Source organism: Phalacrocorax carbo (genome assembly GCF_963921805.1).
Source record: "Phalacrocorax carbo chromosome W unlocalized genomic scaffold, bPhaCar2.1 SUPER_W_unloc_8, whole genome shotgun sequence".
NCBI lineage: Eukaryota > Metazoa > Chordata > Aves > Suliformes > Phalacrocoracidae > Phalacrocorax > Phalacrocorax carbo.
In genome coordinates, this window is record NW_026990259.1 from 192,324 (window position 1) to 219,694 (window position 27,371).

Here is a 27,371-nt window from a genome sequence, read left to right on the forward strand (position 1 = left end):
GAGCATCATTGGATCCTAAAAAAGACCTGTCCCTGTTTTGAAGAAAGCTATAGAAAATAATCTGAAATAAATGACAAGTATTCAAGCAATGCCACCAAATAATGCCGTACATGTTACATTCAAAGAAGAGAAAATACTATTTACTCTTAGTGGGACTTGCACTAACTCTAATGGAGTGACCCTATTTTATCTGGTGTTTACAGAGCATTTCTAGCACCCTGTATGCCATATGGTCAATTTAGTAATGCATAATTCAATATTCTTGGTCACACCCATGTGGTCTAACTGCCAGCTCCTCAAAAAGACATTCAGATGCTATGAAAATCAATGAATTTACCACTAAACACTTTAAGAATTTGAGTATAACTTGCTGAAGGTAACAAGGATTTACTAGCGAAGTGCCAAGAGCAATTACTCCTCCTGCAGGCCCCCATTACAAAGATGACTTGAAACAATCTCTACATTTGTACCAGTAAGTGGTTTTCATGGTTAATTGCAAAGCTTGAACTGTGAACACCAACAGCAACTCTAAGTGTCTGCTTATCTGATGTGAGGCTACATTTCAGCAGCTAAGTACTGTTATGTTCACAGCTGCAGCTGTGGACAAAGAAGCAGAAGCTCTCTAAAGGCTCAAGGGCATTGCATTTCCTATGACAAAAAACTATCAAGTTTTGAATTAGTAGAATTTTGCATGGTAAATCCAAAGACCAGGGAATCTCCAGAAAGAGCAGAAATTATAACAGGGGAAGTACAAGGAAGTAGGGAAGAACAAGCAAATGTGGAAGTAGAGGTTGTTGTTTTTTAAAAGAAAATGTGTCTATTAGACTAAAATGCTGTAGCTTTCTGTTTTTCATATGAAAGCCAAAGTTCAAGTGCTAAAGGAAAAAATATGCAAGACTGGAAGCAAATTTTTATTAAAAATGGGGTTTTTGACTTGTCTTAATATTATTGTTGTAAAGGTGGATAAACTAATTTCAGACATTGATGAATGGAACACACATATTTTTCCTATTTTTTAAAGTGATCCTTTTGGATGTGTTCCGAAGCCTGCCCCTAGTCAAAACTGACACTGCTATCATTACTGCAGGCAAGACTGCCACTTGATACGAATTGGCTGGGATTATGGTCCTGCTTGTCCAATTTTATTAACTGTCATTCTGGATAGCTTATGAACAAAGAGGAATTTTTCTTAGGTCGTTTTTTTCCCTAAATATCTCATTATAATGATTCTTCAAATTCTGATGAGTAATAATATACTTTCTTTTGCTGCATACATACAGCCTACTGCATATCCACCTACTTCCCAGTTAAGGGAAGCAAAGCAATAGATCTGTTTTTCAGTAGAAAATTTATTTTAAAATTTCAGGGGGGGTAGCTCTACAAAATTATATTATTTTACAGAAGGTCATTCTGAAGATAAAACCCAGAAATAGAGATGTGAATACAATTTTGGGAAGTAATACAGGTATTTTAATTTAATTCCTGCTTATAACAAAACATTTTTGCATATAATTTCTTAAGACTGACAGAGACATCTAGCTTCTAGTATTGCCAGTGCTGCTGGGGCTTATGCTCTGCATAAAATTCTCCCACTGGCAAAGGGCCAGCATGAGGCTTTATAGACTACCTTCTTTCCAAGGAGGTATGTGTATCTTTAGTAGTCTGTGATCCTTGTGCTACCTTCCGATGTAAGGTGACAGTGCAACTCATGATGGCTTACCTTGTGAGTTAGGGAGTGTTGTTTGAGATGGTGAGGCTGCACAAACTCCATGCCGCATTCAGTGCAGATATATGGACGGATGTCTTTGTGCTTCATCATGTGGTTTTGCAGCTGACTCGGGTACTGGAAGGTCTTATCACATTCAGTGCAACTGTACTGTATAGGGCCACGGTGGGTTGTTAAGTGTCTCTTCAGCTGGGCCAAGGTTGAGAAGTCCAGACCACACTCAACACAAATGTTCTCTCGGCCACTCTCGTGCTTAGACTCGTGTGTTTTCAGCTCGCTGGGATAGGCAAAACCTCTGCCACAGATCCTGCAGTTGTAAGGCTTGATGTCACTGTGTTGCATCATGTGTCTCTTAAGGTGACTGGCTTGAGTGAAAGCCTTGTGGCATACCTGGCACTTATGTGGCCTAGTGCCCTGGTGTGTCAACATATGTGTGTGCAAGTGGCTCAGTTGCTTGAAAAGTTTGCCACATCGGTTGCAAGCATGTGGCTTAATGCCGCTGTGCCCCAAGATATGGGTGACCAAATTGTACTTGGATGTATAGGACTTCTCACACATGGGACATTGCCAGCGTTTCTGTTCACCCCCCACATCAACATAGTAGCTGTCGTCTATCTGAAAGTTGACATCTACTCTTTCCACTTTCTGTTTATTTTCACCACTTCCTCTTACTTCAGCCCTCCTGAAGGGTGGCTCTGGAGGCCTTTTCATTTGAAAGGGGTTCCTGAAATGAAAGTTTGGGGGCACAATAAAAGGAAACATTAAGCCAGGATGGACTTTAGGACAATAAGGATAAGGAGCCTGTATGAATGCTGGGCTCCTGGGACATGCCATCTTAGGCTTCACTGGTTCTTGCTTAATGGGCTTGGCTCCAAAGTGCTCCAGAGTTCTGTAGAACTGAAAACCAAAGTTGCAGAGGTCGATCATCTGGGAACTGTATTTGGGCTGCGCTGGCTGTTGAAACACCAAGGGGAGACTGGAAGAGCCTATATCATTGTAATCTTCAGGTCTGTCTGGTGGTGATGAGGAACCCTCAAAAGCGATAGGAGGCGGCATTTTTGTTGGTATGCTCTTCCGTTTCCGAGACCCTCCTTCCAAGGACCCCATAAAAGTTTCAATGTCTCCATGAGGAGGAGGGCCATAGTGGAAATGTGAGAAGTGTGGTCTGAATTCTTCACCAAATGGATTCATTCTGTGTGGCTTTGTAACAGGGCTCAGCAGCTGCAGGCAGCAGGAAAAGGGAAAGGCTCATCTACTGTCCACATTAAAACTCATTTCTTCATCCTTCATCATATTAATTTTTTTCTGTGTTGCCCAAATTCCTTAAAACAAACAAAACCCCCCCCAAATCGCTTTTTTCCTTCCTGTTCTCCTGGAGATAACATTCTATTGTCTAGTTTATTGTTTTGGAGGTTATTGGTTTTTTAATTAAATGCAGCTAAGGATGTCTTAAGCCCATATAAGACAAATGCCTTTTAAAGCAGAATTAAATTGGCTAGCGGAGAACAAAGAAGCTTTGGTCTTCCTGTGGGGTAGAATTGGTGGTTTAAATCAAGTTTGACCCATACAACATCTTTGCAACATAAACATGCTGTACTGTGACACACTACTTAGCAGATGAATCTGTATGGCAATGTTTCTGCTTAATTTAATTCAGCCAGTCTATTTGTGGGCAAAATCCTATCCTTGGCTGTACATGCACAGGCTCTAGAAATTGGTGGTGCATCTAAAGGATATGACAATACAAACAATAATGTGCACATTTATTATGGCTGTGACATGAAAAGTCAAAGCCAAAAAATTTTAAACTTCTTTGTATCATTAACATGTGCTGCTGAGAGAGAAAACAATGGCCAAGTGATCTAAGGACACTGTGTACCATCAGGGTTTGCGTCGTGTTTCCTGGCTTCTCTCACTTTGTATTGTAATAAGAAATCATAGATTAATTAGTTTTCTTTGTTTTAATCCCAGAGATATTCACCTGGCAGATTTGGGGGAGGAAAGGTTTTTGACCACTCTCTGAATTACTTTCAGTTTTATAGACATAATCTAGGCATTTTTTTGTTTGTTTCTAAACAGGTGAGCAAAACCCCCACTTTAAAACTATGTATACAATTAATGTCAACCACCCCTCAGGTCTCCAGAGTAACTGGCATCTAAGAATGCTTTGATCCTTTCTATGGTACAGTGTGACAAGGCAGATTAATAATTGTCCTCTGGCAAAATTTTATATTCCACTGATTGTACAGAGAGCTTCTCCTGAATTTGGGGTTCATCTAAAATATTGATTATGAATTTTGGTTCATCTTAAATAAGGCTTCTACCTTTTGCCTTGGCTCTCTACGGATGCACCAGGATGTGACTTTCAGTTCCTAGCTCATTAATTGGCAGTAGTGTGTGTATGTATATATAATATATATAAACATGTGTGCATGTGTGTTCCATCAGAGAGGATTATTAGGGAGTATGCATTTTGTTATGTTTGCTTGTCACCCTAACTCCCTGGGAAAAATAAGGAACAGTTAGATCTTGAAGACTCTTTGGGTACAAAGGATTGACTTAGTAAAAAGGGAGAAGGGGAAGGGAAACCTCTCAATACCAAAAAAGACTCCACTTCTTTCCAAAAAGGAAACAAAAGTTCTTAAAAATTAATCCTGAGCAATGTTAAACTTACACAATTTGAACATAAAATATGCCTGTAGACCAAAATCTTCCCTTCAAAGTATGGGCCTGTCCTTCAAATGTCTTTCATCTTGCGTATCTGATTCTTTCCTGGCAAAATGAGTATAAAATGATTCAGAAAGCCCATAGCAATTGAGAACCCAGCTATGTTATTTACTGGCTTTCTTAGGGTATTGAAATGCTGCCAAAAATACACAGAAGTGACAGTGAGTTGTGTCTAATTGCTCTCTTGTTTCTTGGCTGCTGGTTTCTCCTTTCTTCCACAGCCTGTTTTATGCAAAATTTCAGTCTATCTGGAACATGGAGTTATGGCAGAGGCTGTAGAGCTGCTTGAAATTACTACAAATAAATAATTTCCTTGCACTACTAACCTTTGGTTGCTTTCACTGAGCATATGGTTTTATTCCACTGTCCATGGTTACATACATCATGGGACCAAGCCTACAAGGGAAATTGTTTAAACAGTCAGTGACCAGCTCAGTCAGAGAGGTGCTGTATAATCTGACAAAAGAGCACTTAAAAGAGGCGGGAAAGTACAGATTTACAGTCTAAATATGGATCAGCTTGCTGCTTTTTTTCCCCTTCAAACTGCCAAGCCCCATGATGTAGAAATTAATCGAGGAAAGATTAAATCTAGCCTTTCTTCTCATCTCCTTTCATGTTGGTAGCAAACCCTTGCTAATTTGAATGGAGGCATGATCTTCACATTAATCAGAACCTAATTCCATAAAAATGTGAGTCCTGAGGAAACCATAGAAGAGACTGCAGATTTGACCACCATGCGAGAAATAGTTAAGGAGCAGTCCCTTCTTTAAATAACTTCAGTAGATAACTTTAAAGCTTTTAATAGCACAGTTCCCCATTAATTTTGTTCTGTCTGACTCTGGAGTAGATGATCTCATTTTAATACTCAACAATAAATAAGGGGGGGTGAAGTGAAGGATTTTTAAATTAAATATCTCCTAGGGACCTTTTGTCTTTCTTGTATATGAACTTTAAAATTTCTTTCTTTCTCTCTCCAGCACCTAGTTATTTAAGATGGAATGTTATCTAGTGCAGTGGTGTGTGATTCTAAACATTTAGTTTAAACCTGGATAGACATTAAAATTCTAGCTTTTATCAGCAGTAATTCAGCTTTTCAGTTTTGAAAACTTGGTCTGGAAACCTCACTGAGATAGATGTTTCCATGTTATGTTGGTACTTAATCATAAAAAAAAAATCCCTAAACATAGCACTCCAGAGCTTATTAAAAAGTTAATTTCTTTAGAACGGACAAGCATCCTCACAGTTTCTTTCTTCATGTGAATAAGTATATTTGGAAATACACTATTTTGAAAAATAGAACCACAAATAACCCTGCCCTTTTAAAAAAGAAAGGCTGCAGTGATTTTAGATACTTGTTGAGGTATTTCCAAAATAGAATATCTATGCAGCAGCTAATAATATTGTTGAGTTAACTTCCATAAAAAGGGAAGAGAGTTTAACACAGAATATAAATCATCATTTACTTTCTCATTTCCACTCATCGTATTTCTACAAAGGATTTTTTAAAAGTACGTAAATCACGCTATTCACTCTACAAGCATACACATTCTTATAGTCCCCAGTTAATATTCCGTACTTATGTCAACAGCAAAATTTCTTTAGACTTCAATAGAACCAAGGTTCTGTTTCCAGTATGAAAGTGCCTTCTATCTATAGAATAAATATAAGCTCAGCAATAAAAATGGGAGGTTATGAAGTTGTTCCAGCTTAAACACTGATTACTACTGTTCTGATTTTGCTCTTGGGCAACACAGTGGTAAAAACTGAAATGAGACCAAGGTGAGTGAAAGTGATATATACCCTCTGACAAACAGGCTACTTTATTATGAGGTTTGCACTTGTGTTTTCTGTTTCAAAATAAGATGAAACAGAGGAAAGTGTAGGAAGGCTAAAAGTGGCTGAATAGGCTGAACAGCTGCTCTTATCTGGAAGAGACATTCTGTGTTTTAATGAACATATAAGACTGTAGAAACTGTGCTCTAAGAGTACATTTCTGCTCTCCTCTTGAGGCCTGAAATATTGGCATCTATAAGGAAAGAATGAAATCTAACAGCTGTTTCGCCATAGGATGTGGTGAGGATCAGTGACAAATGACACACTATTACATTTCTTGAGCTGAAGTTGAGCACTTAGAGAGCTCCAGCCTTATTGAACAACCAGATTTTTTTTCAGTCACTGACTTTTCTAAACTCTTATTATAGAGGTGGTTATGCTTGTCTTAATAGGTTTAATGGGATCTTCTTCATTCAGTTCTCCCTTCAGTATAGTTTTTGGTTTTAAATTTATTCAGTCATACAGCTGTTGAACTAAACACCAAAGTCTTTATTTTGTTTTCACTCAGTCACTATTTATGCAGAACTTGCATCAGTCTCGGGATCTGACCAAAGGGGCTTCACTGTGCTGAATTCATCTCATTTCAGCAGCAAAGCAGTGTTCCCTACTGAATATACACTGCTTTCAGGTATTTCTCAGACTTTGAAAATGCCAGGAATACCTGTACAAAAATGAATTCATCCATCCCTGGTAACCAAGTATTTTCAGTTAGTACACTATCTGATCAATCTTCCCTGCTAGTTTCCTTCAATGGCAACATGAGCCCTCCATAAGCCCCTTTTTTCTTTCTCTTCCACTTGTTTTTGTGTCTTCTTTCATGCTGCCTCCTGTGTGTGACTGAAGTCCCACGATAATGTTGCCATTCCCCATTTCCCTTTCTATTGGGAGTTTCATAATTTCAGAGAATTGGAAAATAATCAAGTGGATTTTTTTTCCACCTCTAGTTTTCAAGTGTATCTTGTCTGTTTTCCTGGTTTTATGACCTGTCTTGAGTAAGAAGTTGGACTAGATGATAATGTTCTATATATGTAAAATCCATGCATCTGCTTGTCATTTGTACAGTCAGATTTTTGTTTGTAGGTGCTGCCTTGGTGAATTATGCAGAAGCTGTAAATGTGCTCAAAAGATTTAGAGTTATTTCAATACTAGGCTCTCTAGATATTAGTTCAAACTGTCATTGTTATTTGATAATGGGTTATTTGTACAGTTTTTATCAAATTAAGGCATTTTATTTACTCTAGGCTTGAGTGACTATAGTCATTAGAGGAGGTAAAACATCATGTTCAAATCCATACCAGAACTTCTCTAAAATCAGTGTCAACCCTATTCTCTTATTCTTTAGTGAAGCCTGTGCAAGGTGAGTTTTCAATCCATGTTCTTCAGGCATCAATAGCAACATTTCACGCACACAAATTTGAAAAATGGACTCCATTAACACATACTGAGTGTATGTTAATATACTCAAGCTGAGTATATAAACTGAGTATACGTTATATATAAACTAGGTATATGTTAATATACCCAAATCAGCCTTGAAGTCTTTATGCTACATTATTTGAAGTGAACCTAAAAGATTATTTACATTTTAAGTGAAGATAGCACTTTCTCTGCTACAGTGCGGAGCTGGGAGAAGGCAGAAATTTGGACTACCTTGCAAAAATAAACATGGATTTAGGGAAAGTATTCAAAATTAATGAGTGCGGATACTGATTAGGGTGACACAAATGTTGGGGAGTCTTTAAAAAAAAACAGGCCTAAGATGGGAATAATAGACTGTGGAGTTTAGTCAGATCTTTTCCAATACCACTTCTACAAACATTTGTTTTCTCTCTCTCACATGCATGTAGACCTTGTGTCAAATGAAGTCCATGATTTAATCATCAGCTTAATTGTCTTCTGAGATAAGACTTCTTGTCCCATACCTTTTATGAGACAGATATGTCTGCTGAAATGGAGAATGCTAGCATGATAAAGGTAATTCTCTTCCCCTTTTGGATTACCATCATTAATAGAATTGGAATTGGAAACAAGTAAACAGTTGTTCATTAAAATTATCTGGAATGACTGTAAATGAGAAGTGGACCAGATCAGGTTTTTCTCTTCTTACATTAGTATGATAATACTGAGGAGCTTGGTGCCTTTTCACTTCTCCCTGGGAAATTACCTTCATCTGCTGATATCAGGCTTCAGGATAAAACCTTCCTTCCAACAACAAACGCTTTTTTCTCAGCAAATGCTTGGTAAAGTAAAACTGATAACCTTGGTTAACTCTTCCTAGGGCATAATTCAGAGTTCACTAAGGCTTATGAAAAGACTTCCAATTATTTCTGAAACTAATCCTTCACAAATTTCCTTGTAATTTGTTACGGGTTGTTGTCCAATGAGATATGATCCCATCTATGCCATGACCAAAATTTGATACTTTTGACAAATTTGTTGTATAAATATGGAAAAAATTACCTTATATCCTGAGACAATATATTAACAAATGGTAACCTCTGCAGACAAACTTAATGGAAATCATACAATTACATACCTAAGAATCTTAACTGATTAAAAAATCTGAAATGTTTAAGCAGCTTAACATGACACAGTAGACAGATGCAACAAGCAATGAACTTTCAATTATATTGCATAACTTCATGACTGTTATATTTTACACTGAATGCAATGCCATTAGTGTATATTCTGTTTCATATAAATATTCTTACAGGACTGGGTCCCCATTTGCACATAGGTATACTGAGTTTCCAGACCCTGCCCAGACTTCAGCACTGACAAGACCAGATTTGCCAGGATGGTAACATCAGGAGCACATACAGTAGCAGAACTTCAAATGTACAAATCTTAACTGGTACCAGTAGACTGGGTGGAAATGCAATTTGATCCTGCCCTCTCTACTTATTAGACTCAATGATGGGTTGGCAAACTCAGTTAATTACTCAATTAAACAATAGCAGTAATTTATCCTAAGTAACTGTCCTAATTCATAGAATCATAGAATCAGAATAGTTTCACTTGGAAGGGACATTAAAGATCATCTAGTCCAACCCCCCTGCCTTGGGCAGGGACATCTTCAACTAGATCAGGTTGCTCAGAGCTCTGTCCAACCTAACCTTGAATGTTTCCAGGGATGGGGCATCTACCATCTCTCTGGGCAACCTGTTCCAGTGTTTCACCACCCTCATTGTAAAAAAATTCTTCCTTATATCCAGTCTAAATCTACCCTCCTTTAGTTTAAAACCATTACCCCTTGTCCTATCGCTACAGGCTCTGCTAAAATGTTTGTCCCCATCTTTCTTATAAGCTCCCTTTAAGTACTGAAAGGCTGCAATAAGGTCTCCCCACAGCCTTCTCTTCTCCAGGCTGAACAACCCCAACTGTCTCTGCCTTTCCTCATAGGAGAGGTGTTCCATCCCTCTGATCATTTTTGTGGCCTCCTCTGGACCTGCTCCAACAGTACCATGTCTTTCCTGTGCTGAGGACCCCAGAGCTGGATGCAGTACTCCAGGTGGGGTCTCACCAGAGGGGAATAGAGGGGCAGAATCACCTACCTCGACCTGCTGGCTACGCTTCTTTTGATGCAGCCCAGGAAATGGTTGGCCTTCTGGGCTGCAATCGCATATTGTTGGCTCGTGTCCAGCTTTTCATTCACCAGTACCCCCAGGTCCTTCTCTGCAGGGCTGCTCTCAATCCCTTCACCCCACAGCATGTATTCATACCAGGGGTTGCCCCAACCAAGGTGCAGGAACTTGCACTTGGCCTTGTTAAACTTCATGATGTTCTCACGGGCCTACTTCTCCAGCTTGTCCAGGGCCCTCTGGATGGCATCCCGTCCCTCAGGCATGTCAACCGCACCACTCAACTTGGTGCCATCTGCAAACTTGATGTGGGTGTGCTCAATCCCAGTGTCTATGTCATTGATGAAGATATTAAATAGTATTGGTCCCAATACGGACCCTTGAGGGACACCACTTGTCACCAGTCTCCATCTGGACATCGAGCCATTGACCACTACCCTCTGGATGCAACCATCCAGCCAGTTCCTCATCCACCGAACAGTCTACCCATCAAATGCATCTCTCTCCAATTTAGAGAGAAGGATGTTGTGGGAGTCTGTGCCAAAGGCCTTACAGAAGTCCAGATAGATGACATCCATAGCTCTTCCCTTGTCCACTGGTGTAGTCACTTCATCATAGAAGGCCACTAGGTTGGTCAGGCAGGACTTGCCCTTGGTGAAGCCATGCTGGCTGTTTTGAATCACCTCCCTGTCCTCCATGTGCCTTAGCACAGCTTCTAGGAAGATCTGTTCCATGATCTTCACAGACACAGAGGTGAGGCTGACAGGTCAGTAGTTCCCTGGGTCTTCCTTTCTACCCTTTTTAAAAATGGGCACAATGTTTCCCTTCTTCCTGTCCCCAGGGACCACCTGACTGCCATGACTTTTCAGATATCATGGAAAGTGGCTTGGCAACTACATCAACCAATTCCCTCAGGGCTCTGGGATGCATCTCATCAGGTCCCATAGACTTATGGATGTTCAGGTTCCTCAGGTGGTCTCGAATCTGATCTTCTCTTACAGTGGGAGAGACTTTGTTCCCCCAGTCCCTGCCCTGAGGTCCATCCACTTGAGAGGTGTGGGAAGAGTGGTTGCCAGTGAAGACTGAGGCAAAAATGGTATTGAATACCTCGGCCTTCTCCTCATCTTTTGATACTAGGTCACCATTCTTGTTCATCAGAGGGGGTACGCATTCTTTAACTTTCCTTTTCTGATTGACATACCTGTAGAAGCCCTTCTTGTTATTCTTTGCATCCCTTGCCAAGTTCAGCTCCACCTGTGCCTTAGCCTTTCCTGACCCCATCCCTACACAACCGGGCAATGTTCCTATATTCTCCCCAGGAGACCTGTCCCTGCTTCCACTGCCTGTGCATTTCCTTCTTGCCCTTTAGTTTGACCAGCATGTCTCAGCTCATCCATGCCCGTCTTTTGCCTTCCTTTCCTGATTTATTACACCTGAGGATTGAGAGCTCTTGCACTCTATGGAAAGTGTTCTTAAAGTTCTGCCATTTCTGTTCTGCTCCCTTGTCCCTGAGGGCAGTTTCCCAGGGGGTCCCACTGACTAACTCCTTGAACAGCTGGAAGTTTGCTTTCTTAAAATTCAGGGTCCTGACTTTACTCTTTGCCTCTCCCATATCTCTCAGGACTACAAACTCCACCAGTGCATGATCACTGCAGCCCAGGCTGCCTCCAATCCTGATGTCACCAATTAGCTTGCCATGCTACTTTTCCAGCAGATGTCAGGGTGGTTGAAGTCCCCCAGCAGGATGAGAGCCTGGAGTGCAATGCCTCCTGTAGCTGGAGTTAGGTGGCTTCATCAATAGGCTCCCTTTGATCAGGCGGCTTGTAGTAGACACCAACCACAAGGTTCCTTTTGATGTCTTGGTCTGTAATTCTTACCCATAAGCTTTCAACCTGCTCGTGGCTATTCTTCAGAGAAAGGTCTTCATACTCTGTCCATTTCTTGATGTAGAGCGCAACCGCTCCACCCCTCCTTCCTTGCCTGTCTCTGCTGAACAGCCTGTAGCCATCGATAGCCAGGCTCCGGTCATGGGATTCGTCCCACCAATTTTCAGTAATGGCAACTAGGTTGTTCTCTCCCTGGTATCATCCACATTGTACTGAAATCTTTATGGAAAATCTGGGGTGTAGTTGAGAACAAAATTTAGGATTTGGCTGTTATGAGGTGATGTCAGTAAGACAGATTTTTCCTTTTCTTACATGGATAAACAGCTCTTATGTCAGAGGCTGGAACCATGGATCTGCCTCTGCCTTTATAAAGCATGTGGAGTCATTTTAATCACTGTTGATAGAAGTCCTGTCACTCCATCCCTGTTTCCTCTCTACTTACATATCTGCCACTTCAAATTTAAATAGTGCATCTGATGTATTAAATAATTTTTTCCTCTGGAATACCAAAAAATTACACTAATGCAGTTTTAGGATTTTTTTTCTCACCATTCAGATATTATAAGAGACAGGGTGAACTGAAGAACAAATAAATAATATAAATAGAAGAAGGGATCTGGTGGTAAAATAGTAATATTGAAGTCCTTGAAAGAACACTTTGGACAGAATCTTTCTACCTACAAAGCACAATTATTAAACACTATAGAGTGAAGTGGAGAGAGAGGGGTTTTGAGCTGTGCAGTAGTATTATTTTAAAACAAATAATGGATCTATGCAGAACACCCAGAATTAGAATGTTCAAAAAAAGCGTGCCCTTTCATGACCCTCGTTCTGTTCTGCTTGGGATGTTGTTTTGAAAGTAAACCTTTCACTGGCATTCATGACCTTTAGAAAAGAAATAGATTGGCTTTCCTTCCTACTGTAGTCCCAGTGTGGTTATCACCTCTATAGAGGCCAGAGAGATGGTCTGGTCTCCTCTCACCTCTTTGTTATCTTAAAGGGTAGCTGAGGGCCACCTTCAGTCTTGGTTCTTCAAGCCAGTCCACTGACAGGCTCCCACACTATTAGCAGGTAATGTATGGGAAAGCAATTGCACCTTCTGAGTGTTGTACCTGTAAAGCAACAGGTAAGTACCAGGTAAAATGTGTGCATATGCTTGGAGAAGAGGATTGTATGGGAGAGTTTTTGTATAAAGTCTCCAAAACAGATTAAATTTTAATGATAGTCTAGTTTTACTTAAATAAACTTGGGGAGTATTGTTAGTCTTCAGCAGGACCAAGATTTTGCTTTCTGTGTTTATTTTACTTTCAATTCTTTGTTTCACACAGTTCAAAAATAGTAAAACTGAGGGTTGCTGAAGTAGTAGGTATCGTGTTCCAGTAAGACATACTATATCCTATAAAAACTAAAAGAAGAGGATGTCATCCAGAAATGGACAGAATTAGGAAAAATGTATCTGCTACGGAACACTTCTCTTGGTGTCCAGTTCCTTAAAATGAATTATAAGATTATGCTTTCCTAGTCATTTCAGAAAGATTAATAAATTTGGGTTCAGCTGAAGTTTGAGCAGACTTCTTAGTGAAAAAGCTTCTTGGCTGAAAAGACTAATTAATCCCTATTAACCTCTATTACTCATTTGCAATTAAGCAGTCTCAGTAGTGACTTAGTAATTTCCCTCTGAACAGAAGTTCAATAGGAAACACAGCAAAAGAATTAGAGGTCAGTGCCATTCCTAGGACACCACTGTGTTTATCTCATTGATACCCAAACAAGACTAGAAAAAACTAAGAAACATGGACAATGAGTTAATGTGGCAGGTTTAAATCTAACGTATTGGATGCTAGTAAGAGACACTCATTCCAATTTACAAAGAACTTAGGAAACCTTTGGATTTTAACCATTTCCAGAGTAGTAGCAGATCCAGCATAGAGCCCTCCACAAAACAAAAGGTCTTTTATCGCTACAAAAAGAGTCTAACAGTTACACTGCAACCCTGATCAGAGAAGCCTAAAGCATAAGTGGCTTTTGCACAGTTGAGGAAGAGAAAGAGGAAAACTGAAAGTCGTCTTCTCACTCCCAGCCGACAGGCTTGTGACTTATCAGAGCACCTGGCGTCAGAATAAGGTGCTTCCTGATAAGGGGTAAACCATGTGCTCCCTTCCCAGAGCCCTCACACCTGCTCCTCCATCCTGGGAACACCACCCTGTGAAATTCTTTCCATTCATAGAAATTAGGTGGTTTCTATTCTTCATCAGGCCTCCAGAGTACTGTGTGGTTAATGCCTGATTGCCATGCATTAGTATTCCTTGTAGCACAGCATGGTCTAAGAATAACAATTAAAAATGCATGACCCTTCTTTCTTTCTTGCTTTCAATTTCAAATCAGTTGCAGCATTCTCTAATTTGTTAGAGAAAAGTGGTGTTATCAGTGTATGAGACTGGGTTGTAGCTTTTTGTAATTAAATGAACCTTCAGATTCAATGACCATTTGTGTTTTTCAGTGTTCCCAGAATTCTGGTGTTTCTAATAAACATAAGCATCTGGAAAGTTGGATGTATTCAGGTTTACTTTTTATGAATATTGGCAAGGGGAAAATAGGTTTTCAGGAAACACACTTTTTATCCTAAGTTTTTTCTTTTAAATCAAACCAAAATTCATACACAGGAATTCATGCACATCCACAAAGTAGAATGAAAATGTGTCAGTGTTTTAGCTTTCACAGTAGAAGAAGGAGGGGAGAGAAAGTAATAATAATAATAATAGTTTTTTCATCTTTCATTCAAATATTTAATAATATGTCTTTCTAACACATGAAGCAGGAAATAAGTAGTGAAAATGAAAACAAATGCAAATATTCACAATTTCTTCCCATAACATCCAGAGCATTAAAATAATTTCTTTTACAATTTGATTACTTAGCTTAATTGCTTCCAGTGTCAGTGGAAGTCTTTACAATGCATTAAGCATTGTTGGTTTAGAAGGAAAATGCTGTATTTTGCTTACTAAGATCAGGGTAACACTAGTATAAAACCATTTGTTTTACAAAAACAAGTCACAAAGGTATTAAGTTTGGAAGAAATTAAAACAAAGATTAAATAATATTTTCCCTTGGATCATTAGTATTTTAGAAACCAGGCAAGAAGGACTGGTTCCTGCCAGATAGATATAAAGAAAAATCAGACATCCAGCATGCAGTTCAGTGCATGTTTTAAATAATCAATAAATATTAACTTAGACCTCTTTACTGGATGAAAATCTGAATATCATTGCCATCATTGGTGTAGTTTTGTTTTTATTTTTTGGAACAAAAGCAAAATCTGTCCATATTTTCATTGTAATTGAGAACAAATAAAATGGAAATAATGGCTTTGAAGAATTCTGAGGGAATTGACTGACTTTTTACTTATGTATGCTATAGACATAAATATGGCTTTTAGCAATAGCAGCAATAAGACTTTAAGCAAAGTAAACAGACCATCTCTCTTTTCATTCTTGTTTTTTATTCTTGGTTTATTGCTTCAATTATTTTTTTTAAATAATGTTGAGGTGAATAACTGAAAACTGATTTCACAAAAATTTAATTTGTGCCATAAGTTGGTAGTGGATCTGTACTCAATCTGGCCTCAGACTATACCATTCTCTGCTTATAAATATCTTGGCAATGTGGGATAAGGATAACACAGCAGCCAAAAATCTCCTCTTCCTGACTCCTGGAGAAAGATATTAGTTGTGTTACAAATTACCATTATACTAATTCATGTTACAGTTATCCTAGCAATAAAATATACAATGTGAAAACAAATAAACTCCAAATGATTGCAAGAATGTATTATTTGAAGGAAAAATAAACCTGAAAGTTGAAAACTAAGAATGAAGTTCAAAATTCAAAGTCTATTTTTTACAGTCAAATTATTAAGCATTCCTTTAAAAATGCTCTTTCTGTGTGTTCATTATTGGGGAATGGATTTAAAAATAGCATTTACTGCATTTGACCACCAACTATGAATATGAACACATATATTCTTATGTATTTCAGACAATCTTTCAGAGAAATAATTTATCATATATATGGTCTAAATCAATAATACATTAGTGTTTAGTATCTTAAAAAACAAAATCTGTACCTAAATGCTGCAAATGGCTCTTACCTACATGGTAAACTGAACTTCTGAGCTAACCAGATCAAAACTTCCAGGTGACTGCAATCCAGACTAACACTCTGCAATTTGAGCAAAATACCAAAACAAATACAGAGCTTAAATATTTTTGGATGTTTAGGAGACTCCTCTACTTCTCAATTGAAGTAAAAAGTGTTTTTCCAGATGTATGACACACAACTGTCAAAATAGCTGTCCAAATCATCTACTAAATTTGAATCAGTATTTAGTCATGTAAAACATAAACCCAGGTATCCCAAGCGAAAGACGTGGCAAGTGGTTTTCATGGCAACATGTGGCATTTTCTTGCTATTAGCAGAGAATTCTTTGTGGGTTAAGTATCACCAAGTTAATCTAATAATTGGTACCAAACTAGACTGAGCTGCAACAATAAGCTACGGAGTTTGAGAAACAAGTTATTTCCACCTCCTTTGGCAGAACCCACGTGCTGCTCTTAAAGCGAAGGGAATTTACAACTTAACCAGAAATTGGGCTGAATTTGGGATAGATTGCTCCTTCCTATGGAAAAACTTGCAGAAAGGCACCAAATGGAGGGGGAAGAAAATCCATTCTACTAGTTGGTTCAGCAAGGAGTGGGAGCAGAGGGCTGTCCCAGGGCAGGTGCCCACCAGGTGCCCTGGTGGGAGTGGGAGCAGGAGTGGGAGAGGGACAGCTCGAGCCACCTGCCATCTCTCTGGAATGCCTGCCTGCCAGTTGGAGCTGCTCTGTCTGGGCTCCAGGCATCCTGTAGAGGACCTTGCACTTCAGAGAGCCATGGCTTAAAGGAATACTGGGTCAAAAGATGACCAAGCTCTCCTTCTGCAGAGAAATGATCACCTGTCCTAATTCTTCCCCCCACTTCTACACTCTGCTTTTATAAAAGCATGGGGGTGGGGGGAATTTTCTCTTCCAGTATTTGAAACATACTCTTACATTCAATCACTCCTTTTATGCACCATTTCTGATCATTCTGATACATTTATGCCCAACATGAAAAATATTATTGGTATCTACAACGTCAATGACAAATAAACAGACAGCATTTAAGTCCATCCTATTACTGATGCTGGTAATCAACTTTGGTGTTGTTACATACTATGCAACATGAACTTATTTTTCTTTTTTTTTTTCAAGTGAGAACCTGGAACTGTCTTAGCATGTCTTAAATGTCACTTTTCCTAGACTAATTGTATACACAGATGAGTAAAGATAAACACATGTAATCATAAACACAGTACCATTTGAACGGAAAAAAACTCACTAGTAATTCTCCCACTATAGCACAGGTTGGTGCAGACTTCAGTAGTGGCAGATGATATATGAAATATATCAATTTGCATATGACACAGCTTCTCTCTTTATTTGAGCAATGCCCTAGTGAAGCTTGACAAAACATTCAAGATATGTTAGTGAAGCCTGTAACAAGGTTCTGTTAGGAGAAGCCCTATATGCAAAATTCACAGCAGATTATGTTATGAATATTATCAGCCTCACTGGAAAACATTTTCTTGTCTGCACTGGTTAAACTACATGCTATTAGAACCAGTATCTAAAAAACAGGCTATAGAAATCTATAACATAAATATACTGCTTGTCAATGCATATGGTTATTATTGTTTTATCAGTTAAATGTGCATCTGGTAAATGCCTTTTCTTAATTAAATAACATATATATTGCACTTCTAAAGAGTTACTCATAAAAGCATTTTTACTTAACTTACCAGTTACTGAAGCTGGAACAAGTCTTGCCCTAAACTCTCTACCTGCTCTCATGTTGGTAATCGATCTTTCTCTCCCCTCCCCCCTGTGCAGAGATTGCAATAAACTTAGAAAACTAGCAGGGACAGTGTTTCAAATGACTTAAGAAAGAGAACAGGAACAATCATTTAGTTCTCTTTTTTTCAGATGAGTACAGTACTTTCAGAAAGAAGGAAGGAAGGGAGGGGAGAGGAAATCAACAACCCTTTGCTTTCCTGCAAAAAATAAGGAAACAGCAGATAGCAATCGCATTTTTTCTCAAACAAAATGTTTGGAAAAATAAATATAACCAAACCAAAAGGAATTCCTCAAGTATTGTATGTGCATTATTGGCTTCATAAAACCAACTTTACAGCTTGTTATGTGCAACTACATTAATGCGGTTGAATTTTCCATGCAGTGACTAGGAAAGAGACACCCTCGTCTTATGCAGAAGAGTTAGCCATATGCTTGTACAGATAATGCAGGCTTTTACTCTAGACAAGGAAAAATCATACATGTATACACATATCTTGTTTCCATGGTGATATTGGTACAAAAATTCCTAAAACCCCTCTTTACTGTGATCACAAGAAAATGGCAGATTGGCTATTGGATGGTCAAATGAAAAGGGGGATAGAGGGGATCACAAATATGGTAAGGATCGTAGCTTGATACAGGAGTTGCAGTAGCAAGTAATTTATCTCAAAGACTTGCAATAGAGAAGGAATCCTGATTTATCAAAAAAACCCTATGCGCTATGCTCCAGGACAGATTTTATACTTTGTTTCTTTCTTTCCCTATTAAACATATGCAGATGAAATATTCTATAAGCAGCTGGCAGAAGTCTCACAATCGCTAGCCCTTGTTCTCGTGGGGGACTTCAACTTACCAGATGTCTGCTGGAAATACAATACATCGGAGAGAAAACAGTCTAGGAGGTTCCTGGAGTGTGTGGAAGATAACTTCCTGACACACATGGTGAGGGAGCCAACTAGGGAAGGCATCCCTCTGGACCTATTTTTTGCAAACAGAGAACTTGTGGGTGATGTGATGGTTGGAGGCCATCTTGGGCACAGCAATCATGAAATGATAGGGGTTTTGATTCTTGGAGAATTAAGGATGGGGCTTAGCATAACTGCTACCTTGGCGTTCCGGAGGGCAGACTTTGGCCTGTTTAGGGGCCTGGTTGACAGAGTCCCTTGGGAGGCAGTCCTGAAGGGCAAAGGAGTCCAGGAAGGCTGGATGTTATTAAAGAAGGAAGTCTCAAAGGTGCAGGAGCAGGCCGTCCCCATGTGCCATAAATCAAGCAGGCAGGGGAGAAGACCGGCTTGGCTGAATAGGGAGCTTTGGCTGGAACTCAGAAAAAAAAGGAGAGTTTATGACCTTTGGAAGAAGGGGCAGGCAACTCAGGGGGACTACAAGGATGTCGTGAGGTTATGAAGGGAGAAAATTAGAAGGGCCATAGCCCAGCTAGAACTTAATCTGTCTACTGCTGTAAAAGACAATTTAAAAAGTTTATATAAATACATTAACAACAAAAGTAGGGCTAAGGAGAATCTCCATCCTTTATTGGATGCGGGGGGAAACATAGTGACAAAGGATGATGAAAAAGCTGAGGTACTTAATGCCTTCTTTGCCTCAGCCTTTAATAGTAAGACCAGTTATTCTCGGGGTATCCAGCTCCCTGAGCTGGAAGACAGAGATGAGGAGCAGAATGAAGCCCCCATAAGCCAAGGGGAAATGGTAAGCGACCCGCTATACCACTTAGACACATGCAAGCCTCTGGGGCCAGATGGGATCCACCCAAGTGTACTGAGGAAGCTGGCAGAGGTGCTCACCAAGACACTCTCCATCATTTATCAGCAGTCCTGGCTAACCGGGGAGGTCCCAGTTGACTGGAGGTTAGCAAATGTGACACCCATCTACAAGAAGGGCCAGAAGGAGGATCCAGGGAACTACAGCTCTGTCAGCCTGACCTCAGTGCTGGGGAAGGTTATGGAGCAGATCATCTGGCACTGGGCCTGCTGGCGGCTGATGGAGTGCACCTATCTCAAAGGGGGAAAAGGATTCTTGCACATGAGTTGGTGGGGCTCATTGAGAGGGCGTTAAACTAGGTTCAAAGGGGGAAGGGGATGTAGCCAGGCTCATTAGAGAGGAGCCTAGGGGTCATGCACCAGGGTTGGGGGTGAAACCAATAGCCCAGCTCAAGTGCATCTACGCCAATGCACGCAGCATGGGCAACAAACAGGAGGAGCTGGAAGCCATTGTGCATCAGGATAGCTATGACTTAGTTGCCATCACAGAGACATGGTGGGATGACTCTTACAACTGGAGTGCTGCAATGGATGGCTATAAGCTCTTCAGAAGGGCTAGGCAAGGAAGGAGAGGTGGTGGGGTCACTCTGTATGTTAGGGAGTGCTTCGATTGCATAGAGCTTAGCGACTTTGATGATAAGGTCGAGTGCTTATAGGTAAGGATGAGGGGGGAAGGCCAACAAGGCAGATATCCTGCTAGGAATCTGTTATAGACCACCCAACCAGGATGAAGAGGAAGATTAAGTGTTCTACAAGCAGCTGGCGGAAGTCTCACAATCGGTTGCCCTTGTTCTAGTGAGGGACTTCAATTTACCAGATGTCTGCTGGAAATACAACACAGCAGAGAAGAAACAGTCTAGGAGGTTCCTGGAGTGTGTGGAAGATAACTTCCTGACACACATGGTGAGGGAGCCAACTAGGGGAGGTGCCTCGATTGACCTCCTGCTCACAAACAGAGAAGGACTGGTGGGTGATGTGGTGGTCAGAGGTGTCTTGGGCCTAGCGACCATGATATGACTGAGTTCTCAATTCTTGGAAAAGTAAGAAAAGGGGTCAGCAGAACCACTACCATGGACCTCCGGAGGGCAGACTTTGGCCTGTTCAGAGCACTGGTTGGGAGAGTCTCTTGGGAGGAAGCCCTGAAGGGCAAAGGAGTCAGGCAAATGAAGATGTCAGTGAAGATCCGTCCAGGGGGTTGCCTAAGGAGATTCGGTCAACCCCACGCGTTTTTAGATTTCTTCTTATTTCTCATTATGGTATTCTGATTTGATCATCAATAAATTAAATTAATTTCCCCAAGTCAAGTCTGGTTTGCCCATGATGGTAATTACTGAGTGATCTCCCTGTCTTTATCTTGTCCCATGAGCTTTTCCTCATATTTTGTCCTTCTGTCCTGTTGAGGCAGAGGAATGATAGAGCAGCTTAATAGGCACCCTCCATAGTGTAAGAGAATAAACCCCCCTTGGAAAGAACAGGTATTGTGTACATTTAATTAGCATGAATCTAGACTCCTTTAATATTTAACCTAAGTTTAGGGATGGGATATCTTGGCCATCAGCAATTATCCATTTAATCAAGGACAAGCATTTCTTTTAGAAGAAAATTATGGAAAGTCGGCAAGAGAAAACAGCCTTAAATTGTCCTTGCATAACATGTGACCATATATGGGTAAAAAGGGTTAGGGTACTTCATCTGTAAAGAACACCAAAGACCCCCGAAGAGGGGAAGGCATGCACAGAAGAATCTGAAGCAGAGCCAAGAGGAGTGACTTAATACCATTACGCAACCTATGTAGATTAGAATGAATATGTATTAGATAAGAAGAAAATGTATGGACTTATTGTATAAATATAATGAAGAGGCTGGCATTGGTGTGCTTGATTTGTGGAAAACCACCAAGCACCCAGGCTTGCGCAACTCTGAAATAAATTAGTGTGTGATTATTGACTCATTGCACATCAGGCAATGAATCCGCTTTTTGGACAATAACAGCAATCAATTCAGGAGACAAAACCTGGATTTATTGTTATGTTTGGTTTGGTTTTTTTTTTCAATATAAATTATGTTTCTAATATCCATAATTTAATTTTCTTGAAATGTGGAGAAAGACAATGATTACAAGAAAAACAAATGGTGAATTTTTTTTGCAACACACTTAGCAGCACAGTAAATCCAAAAATACTCAGTAAATCCAAAATGCTTCAGTTGACTTCACAGGATCCATGCTGATGTAGGAAATTAAGATCATCTTCACAGTTATATAGGGCAGGATTGGCCTATATTGGCCAATTTTGGTACTCCTTGCAGTTCCCAAGTCAGGGTTCTGCTTCCAGGGTATCTTCAGCTGTTTAATCTGAGGACAGTCCTGGTTACTCTCACCTTTAATGAAGAGAGCTACTGGAACTACCAAAGACCCTGCACCCTCTCTCTCCCTTAGAGTGAACTGGTCTCTATATATCCCTGACCTGACATTTCTTCCTAGTTTACTGTTATGTGTCTTGACACAGCCCATAGAAATGTAGGGAATTCCCCTCCCTGCCTGCTCAGCCTTTATTTTTCAGACCCACTTTATTCATTATTTTGGATTCCTGCTACCTTTATGGGCTTTCTTGCAAGCCAAAACAGATTTAAATTCCATACCATATTTTCTATGACATGCATATAAGAAAAGGGAAAAAAAAATCAGTGGATATTCACATTATAATCTATAGTTTTGTTCAGATGAAGGCTAAACATGATACCTGGAAATTATAAAAGAAAGCAACCAGAGGATGGTGGGGTTCAGCCTTTGCAGCATCTCTCTCACACCATTAGTTTTCGGAGAGCTAAGTATTATTTCAAGAATCATAAAATCATTGAGGTTGGAAAAGACCTCTAGGACCATCAAGTCCAACCATCAACCCAACATTACCATGTCTCCTAAACCATGCCCTGAAGTGCCACGTCTACACATCTTCTAACTAGCTCCAGGGATGGTGACTCAACCACCTCTCTGGGCAGCCTGTTCCAATGCCTGAGCACTCTTCCAGTGAAGAAATTTTTCCTAATATCCAATCTAAACCTCCCCTGACACAGCTTAAAGCTGTTTCCTCTCGTTCTATTGCTAGTGACCTGGGAGAAGAGACCAACACCCACCTCACTACAACCTCCTTTCAGGTAGTTGTAGAGAGTGATAAGGTCTCCCCTCAGCCTCCTCTTCTCCAGACTAAACAACCCCAGCTCCCTTAACCTCTCCTCATAAGACCTGCTCTCCAGACCCTTCACCAGCTTCTTTGCCCTTCTTTGAACATGCTCCAGCACCTCGATGTCTGTCTTGTAGTGAGGGGCCCAAAACTGCACACAGTATTCAAAGTGCAGTCTCACCAGTGCTGAGTACAGGGGCATGATCGCTTCCCTAGTCCTGCTGGCCACACTATTCCTGATACAAGCCAGAATGCTGTTGGCCTTCTTGGCCACCTGGGCACACTGCTGGCTCATGTTCAGGTGGCTGTCAAACAACACCCTCAGGTCCTTCGCTGCCAGGCAGCTTTCCAGCCACTCCTCGCCAAGCCTGGAGCATTGCATGGGGCTGTTGTGACAGAGAGGGCTTACAATCAGAATGTAATTTGGAATATGCATTCTCCAAAAACCCACAACCCCTAAAAAAGCTTGTGTTTCCTTTTTGCTAGTTGGTGGAGAGAGGGCTGTTGTTTTATTGATCACATCCATTGGAATCTGATGACATCCATCTCGCCATTTTATTTCTAGGAACTGGATCTCCTGTGTGGGTCCTTCGACTGTACTTTGTTTTATGACAAAACCATACTTCAGAAGGATTTGGACTATTTTCTTCCCTTTCTCAAAAACTTCTTCTGCTGTGTTGTCCCACACGATGATGTCATCAATGTATTGAAGGTGTTCGGGAGCTTCTCCCTGTTCCAGTACAGTCTGAATCAGTCCATGGCAAATGGGAGGACTGTGTTTCCACCCCTGGGGCAGTCGCTTCCAGGTGTACTGGACACCCCTCCAAGTAAAAGCAAACTGTGGCCTGCACTCTGCTGCCAGAGGGATTGAGAAGAATGCATTAGCAATATCAATTGTGGCATACCACTTGGCTGCCTTTGACTCCAGTTCGTATTGAAGTTCTAGCCTGTCTGGCACAGCAGCACTCAGCGGTGGTGTGACTTCATTCAGGCCACGATAGTCTATTGTTAGCCTCCACTCTCCATTAGACTTCTGCACTGGCCATATGGGACTGTTAAAGGGTGAGTGGGGTCTTACTGATGACTCCTTGGCTCTCCAGTCAGTGAATGAGCTCATGGATGGGAATCATGGAGTTTTGCTTGGTGTGATATTGCCATTGGTGCACTGTTGTGTGCCTGTCATGGGTGTTGGAGGAGCCGCAGCACCTGTCGTTTTATTGTGAGTTCCAGAGACCTTCTCTTCCCTTGACGGTACTGAATAGTGTTGAACAGGGCTCAGCAGGCATGGGCCAGGCCCCGGCACATTGCAGTCATTTGTATCTCTCTGGAATTGCCAGGGTAACATCATACCTTTTCCAAATATTCTACTAATTTCTCAGGATTATGCACTTGTTCAGGGGTGAAGTTACAAAACACTGAGGGTGTCCACCATCCTAGGTGTCTGCCCATGCTATCCCACACACCCTGCCACTCATAACCATCGAGCCTTGGGGCAGATCTCTCGATGATATTCTTAAATTGCTTACTAACCTTAGATAAAACCAAAACAATATTCCCAAGAAATACCAATAGAGTATCTTAACTACCCAAGGATGTTCATGATATTGAAAAGTTTTTGTTATGAAGGAGGAAACTTCATAGAAGATGGTAGCTAAGGTGCTATTCTGTATTTCCTGCATAAAAAACCCTCTCAGACGAAGAGGCATAATTGCTAATTGTCTCCATGAGGTGGTACCTGAAGTACAGTAATGGCTTCAGTACAAAACCCAAATACCAGATAAAGTTCAAGGCCAGTGTTTTAATAACAAATCTCCCAGGCAAAACATTGCTAAACACTGCAGAGCACAGCCAACTGCAAAACCTACCAATCTTTAACATGTACAGCAACAAAACGAGCATGGTGTAGATTAGATAAATATCTAGAACAGAAGAATCAATATCGTGACCTGCAACTGTTAACAGATATAAATTCCTTAACAAGCTCTGGTTAATCTGTTATTATCTCAAACCCTTTGAGCCCCACATTGGGTGCCAAAAAGGACTGTTGTGGTTTAGCCCCATCAGCAACCAAGCACCACACAGCTACTCGCTCACTCCCCCAACCCCAGTGGGATGGGGGAGGGAATCGGAAGAATAAAAGTATGGGTTGAGATAAAAACAGTTTAATAATAAGTATTATTGTTATTCTTATCATCGTTATTATTAGTTTTAAAAAATTGTAATGAAAAGGAAAACAAGAGGGAGCAAGAGAGAAACAAAATCCAGGAAACACAATTGATGCAACTGCTCACCACCTGTCAACTGATGCCCAGCCAGTCCCCAAGCAGTGATTGCTGTCTCCGGGCCAACTCCCCACAGTTTATATACTGAGCATGACATCACATGGTATGGAATACCCCTTTGGCCAGTTTGAGGCAGCTGTCCTGGCTGTGCCCCCTCCCAGCTTCTTGTGTCCCTGCCAGAGCATGGGAATCTGAAGAAGTCCTTGACTTAGCATAAGCGCGACTTAGCATTAACTAAACCATCAGTGCATTATCAAGATTATTCTCATCCTAAATCCAAACCACAGCACTATACCAGCTACAGTGAAAATAATTAACTCTATCCCAGCCAAAACTAGGACAACAACTTAAGAAAGAGCTGTTGTAGTGGTTAAGGAGTTTCACAAGAAGCTCCACAAAAGAGTAGAGATACTTAAGTGTGGAAGTACATCTTCAGAGAAAGATTCTAAGATATATATGTGACACTACCTTTAGTATGGAAGAGCAGTAAATGTTCTTAAAAAAGCTTTCAGGTAGTAAAAATCCACTATACCGTCTATTTGTCTTGAACCACAACTCAGCCCCACACAGCCACTCACTCACTTTCCCACTAGCAGGATGGGAGAGAGAATCAAAAGGGTAAAAGCGAGAAAGCTCATGGGTTGAGATAAGAACAGTTTAATAATTAAAATAAAAAACAATAATAAAACAGTAATGCAATGAAAAGGAGAATAACAAGAGAGGCAAAACCCAGGGCAGGAAGAAAGGGGGAATGAACAACCAAAACAAACAGCACATGACACAGCCATTCACCAGACACCACCAGTCCACAAACCTCAACCACCTCCCCAATGTATCAACTCCCCAAGTTAATATACTGGTCATGGCATGGTATGGAATGAATATCCCGTTGGCCAGTTTGGGTCAGCTGTCTTGGGTGTGGCCCCACCCCTCCCACCCTCTTGCCCACGTGGCAGAGCATGGGAAGCTGGAAAGGTCCCTAACTACTATAGGCGCTACTTAGCAACATTTAGCTGCTACTTAACAGCGACTGAAGCAACAATGTGTCATCAGCACTATACCAGCTATACTGAAGAGAATTAACTCTATCCCAGCCAAAACCAGCACATTCTCCATCCCTTATTCCATACCATTTACACCATGCCCAGGTCCCATACCATCCAATACAAACTCACCAAGCACCACCCGTTCCCTTCCCATCCTTTAACATAATACACAGACATCATTCCCTTAGTCTATGGACCTTCCCTGTAAAATGACTATAAAAATGTCCATTGAGTTCACCCAGTCCATGACTGGGCTCCATCTGTCCTATCAGTCTTTCAGGGCAGGAGAGATGGTGTGTGTGGTGTTGGGTTGCTGCATACCAAAGTCAGTCTTCATCCCATCACTGCTGCACTTTGCTTGTTTCATCAAAGTTCATCTTCCATGGACTGGGAAATTTGTACTATATCATTGTTATGGCATATAGCAAACACAGAAGAGATGACACACAATATTATATAGCAGTTCACATTGTGCCATTCAGTTCATAGGCTGATTTCGCCCAAAATAAAATCCCCTTGAGGTACACATCGGGTTTCTCCATCCTCCCGCATCACCACACCAACAGCACCCAGGTCCTCGAGCAAAAGCAATCCCACGAATGGGTTTGCCTTTGCCTGAGGCAGGAATAACCCAGGTTGTTTTCCCCAGCATATTTTTTACATGCACTACAGGGACTCTATCCCCTTCCAGAATATGTAGGATTTCTGACTTACATACTTAATATATTGTATCCCAGTGTTTAAATGTTCGACCCCCCATTGCTCTCAGTGTAGTCTTTAACAGTCCATTGTATCTTTCAATTTTCCCAGAGGCTGGTGCGTGATAGAGGATGTGATACACCCACTCAATGCCATGCTCTTTGGCCCAGGTGTCTATGAGGTTGTTTCAGAAATGAGTCCTGTTGTCTGACTCAATTCTCTCTGGGGTGCCATGTCGCCACAGGACTTGCTTTTCCAGGCCCAGGATAGTGTTCTGGGCAGTGGCATGGGGGATGGGATATATTTCCAGCCAGCCAGTCATTGTTTCTACCATTGTAAGCACATGGTGCTTGCCTTGATGGGCTTGTGGGAGTGTGACATAGTCAATCTGCCAGGCCTCCCCATATTTGTATTTCAGCCATCGTCCCCCATACCACAGAGGCTTTACCCACTTTGCTTGCTTGATTGCAGCACATGTTTCACATTCATGGATAGCCTGCGCAATAGCGTCCATGGTCAAGTCCACCCCTCGATCACGAGCCCACCTGTATGTTGCATCTCTCCCTTGATGGCCTGAGGTGTCATGGGCCCACCGAGCTAGAAATAGTTCACCCTTATTCTGCCAGTCCAGATCCACCTCAGCCACTTCAATCTTGGCAGCCTGATCTACCTGCTGGTTGTTCCGATGTTCTTCAGTGG

At 40.9% G+C, this 27,371-nt stretch overlaps 1 protein-coding gene across 3 annotated transcripts in view; it reads right to left on the bottom strand.

Moving 5' to 3' along the window:
* The window catches only part of LOC104046783 (zinc finger protein 366), a 30,857-nt gene extending 13,070 nt beyond the window's left edge, over window positions 1-17,787 (bottom strand). For 2 of the 3 annotated variants that reach the window (XM_064440040.1, XM_064440042.1), the window contains exons 1-3: window positions 17,631-17,787; window positions 4,780-4,849; window positions 1,721-2,947 (exon numbers count right to left, since the gene is read on the bottom strand). In XM_064440040.1, the coding sequence (XP_064296110.1) occupies window positions 1,721-2,917 (1,197 nt within the window). In that variant the 5' untranslated portion in view covers window positions 2,918-2,947; window positions 4,780-4,849; window positions 17,631-17,787. The remainder of the gene's footprint in view (window positions 1-1,720; window positions 2,948-4,779; window positions 4,850-17,630) is intronic. The other variant, XM_064440041.1, reaches the window with a different exon arrangement.
* Window positions 17,788-27,371: the final 9,584 nt, after the last annotated feature.